General features: G+C 50.8%; 1 protein-coding gene across 1 annotated transcript; it reads right to left on the reverse strand.

The window, feature by feature from the left end:
- Nucleotides 1-793: 793 nt before the first annotated feature.
- On the reverse strand, nucleotides 794-1,656 carry LOC123057655 (protein NEGATIVE REGULATOR OF RESISTANCE). The gene has a single exon (XM_044480578.1). The coding sequence runs from the start codon at nucleotides 1,480-1,482 to the stop codon at nucleotides 1,087-1,089; it is 396 nt and encodes a 131-aa protein (XP_044336513.1). The 5' UTR covers nucleotides 1,483-1,656; the 3' UTR covers nucleotides 794-1,086.
- Nucleotides 1,657-2,887: the final 1,231 nt, after the last annotated feature.

Raw genomic sequence — 2,887 nt, forward strand, 5'->3', positions numbered from 1 at the left:
AAAAATTTCAACCTAGGGTCAGTTCTCGAATAAGTTTCAAAAAAGAGTCAAAACACAAAATTTTGTCACCTTGTGTCGGTATCTTTATTATTACTATTACTGGACTGTACGTAGTTGATACCTTGTGTCTGTATCTTTATTATTACTATTACTGGACTGTACGTAGTCGTCGCGGAACGTATAAAGCGAGCAGTTTTCCTGACCGGGTAGAATAATGGCATGGCCCGAGTGGTTATTAGGTCATGCTGTCAAGGCGCGCGTGACGCATTCAGAAGGCGATTCCACGGTCAGCAGACCAAACTGAAAGGATCGTGCTACAATCTTCTTTGTTTTTAGAGAGATCGTGGTACAGTACAATATTTAGAGGTTAGACTATGAGGTTTGATCTTTCTCGCGTGATTAGACATGCAAATTTCTACTCCTGTTTACTCATAGTGTCTAGGGATCGACCCATCAATCAACAAATATAAAGGGAAAACATGACTGCACTCCACTTTCTTGTCCTACAGAAAACAGGGCGAGAACATGGTACTCCTAGCAGTCTTTTTTGACTCTGATTTACCGCGCTGCGCTTTTCACACTGCAAATTAACTGTACAGTTTCCTTAACTTGCAGACAGAGCATTTATTTTATTTTGGTGACAAAACACTGCACCGATTCCAGTCTTACGCCGAGTATTGGTCAATTACTCATCAGAAAAATAAATTATTACTGTGGAAAGAGAAGGAAAACGCGTAAATGATTCCTTGAGGACGCAGACACCAATCTCAGACCTGGCAGTAGAGGGCTGTGGTTAAAGCCGTCCAAATGAAGCAAGCACACATTATATAGAAATGATATGGACATACCAATAAATAAAGATGACCACCAAACTTGTCTTCGTCAATGTATTTTCGTGTTACCATTGGTAAGGTAACTAACAAATGATGACGGTGATCAGTTTGCTAAAAAGCACCGGCCGCCGGGCGGCGGGTGGTGGTACAGAGGGGAGAGTGTCGCCGCCGGCCAGCGCGCGCGCGCGTCCGTCCGTGCGGGGGCGCGCCCAGGCCAGGGGTCCTCGTCGTCCGTGCGGGTTGCGGCTCTACTCTAGGCTTGCACCTCCGGCTCCGGCTCGGCGTTGAGGTCCAGGCCGCGGGGGACGGGCCGCCGCGGCGGGGACGCGTTCTCGGCCACGCGCTCGTCGGCGGGCAGCAGCTGCTCCTGCTGCGAAGGAGCAGGCGGCGGTGTCGGGGCGGGCGGCGCGAAGTCCTCCCAGGAGAAGCTGGGGCACCAGGCCGGCGCGCGCGGGGCCGGGGCGGCGCGGGCCGTGGCCGCGGCGACCCCACCGGAGACGAGCCGGCGCGAGGCGTCGCGCATGCGGCGCAGGATGGCGTAGAACTCCTCGACCTCTGCGTCGGATACGTCGTCCACGCTGACGGGGGCCGGCGCGGCGGCGGCGGGGGAGGAGCGCTTGCGCTTGGCGGTGGCGCTCGGCGCGTCCATGGTCACCACCGCGAGCGCCCGGGGCAGGCAGTCGTTGCGCGCTTGCGCGTGTGTTTCTTTGCTTGGTGGGTGAGCGGTGGGTGCTTCCGCGGCTGGTCTGGACGAGTGCCTCGGAAGAAAAGAAGCCCCGGAAGCCGACGCTTATATGATCCCCAGAAAGAATGGCCACCGGCCGGAAAACCATTGAGAGAGCTAGAAAAAGGCGCTGCCTTTTTTTCAAGACGGGACGGCGACCGACTCCACCACCCATCCTGCTCACGAGACCTGTCCCTTGTACCGTTGTACGTACGTGCTGCAGGTGTGAAGCGCCGCGACCCAGCGAGAACTGCCTGGCACTGGCACTGCTCATTGCCATTGCCATTGCCGCTCGATTTGTTTGTAGGTGTTGAACTTTCAAAGATATGCCCGAAACATCAGCCGGTCGATTCGGATGCGCTGGGAATTGTCAGTCTTGTCATGGTGTAGTGGGGTGGTACGCCAACGGCATAGCTGGGCCTTGGCAGAACTTCATGGTCGGGTCGACAACACACGCTTGTTCCTCGTGCCCACCAGTGGTTCCCGACGAATGGCTCTCCAACTTCGTCATGGTGCCTACGTGTGCACACTCGTCTGCAGTTTCGCCATGAGAAGCAACCCACGCGTGCGCATCTTAATCATACACACGACACGAGCAGTCATTCCAAAGAAAAGAAAAGAAAAGATAGGAGTACGCGGCACTCTTCAGACACCGTAAAATACATAAAAAAAATCAAACCTAGGTTTACTCTTTACTCTTTACACTTGTAATATTAAAACGAACAGTAAAATAAAATAGTAAAAATAATGAATTTTATATATGTGCGAATTTCTGTGAAAAAACCTTCCTAATGTTCTGAAAATAATAATGCTCCACATACCTTCAAAATATTATTTTTGGAGCATCGCTTTTGTTCCTTTCCCGGAGCATTTAGGAACGTTTTTTCTTCATAAAAAATTGTGCGTATATAGACAATTTGCCAATGTTTATTAAAAAATAGATTTACTTATTTACTTTCACCTCTTGTTTGATTTTTACTGTTCATGAGGGAGCATTTGAGCTCGCGAGTAGAAACTATGTGTAACAGTGTCCCGGCTGGGGGTCTCTCACCACGTCGTCTCTCGGTTTGGTAGGCCGGGATGAGGAGCCCAATGTCGGTTCACCGGTGAGCCACTTCGAAACGGCCCATGACATATCAAAGGAAGGTTTTCGAAGACTTGTCGTATACTTCAAGATATTTGAAGCCGTCTACAACTCGTTCTTTTTGTACATAGCTGACTCGGAAGTAACCCTAGCCCTCCTTGGTTATCTATATAAACCGAGGGGTAGGGCTCACAGAGGACACACAACAATCTCAGGGTAGATCGATTGTACTTTCTACTCCAGTAA

Source organism: Triticum aestivum, chromosome 3A (genome assembly GCF_018294505.1).
Source record: "Triticum aestivum cultivar Chinese Spring chromosome 3A, IWGSC CS RefSeq v2.1, whole genome shotgun sequence".
NCBI lineage: Eukaryota > Viridiplantae > Streptophyta > Magnoliopsida > Poales > Poaceae > Triticum > Triticum aestivum.

Coding starts and splice junctions, on each gene's coding strand:
- LOC123057655 (XM_044480578.1), bottom strand. CDS start 1,482: ATGGACGCGCCGAGCGCCACCGCCAAGCGCAAGCGCTCCTCCCCCGCC.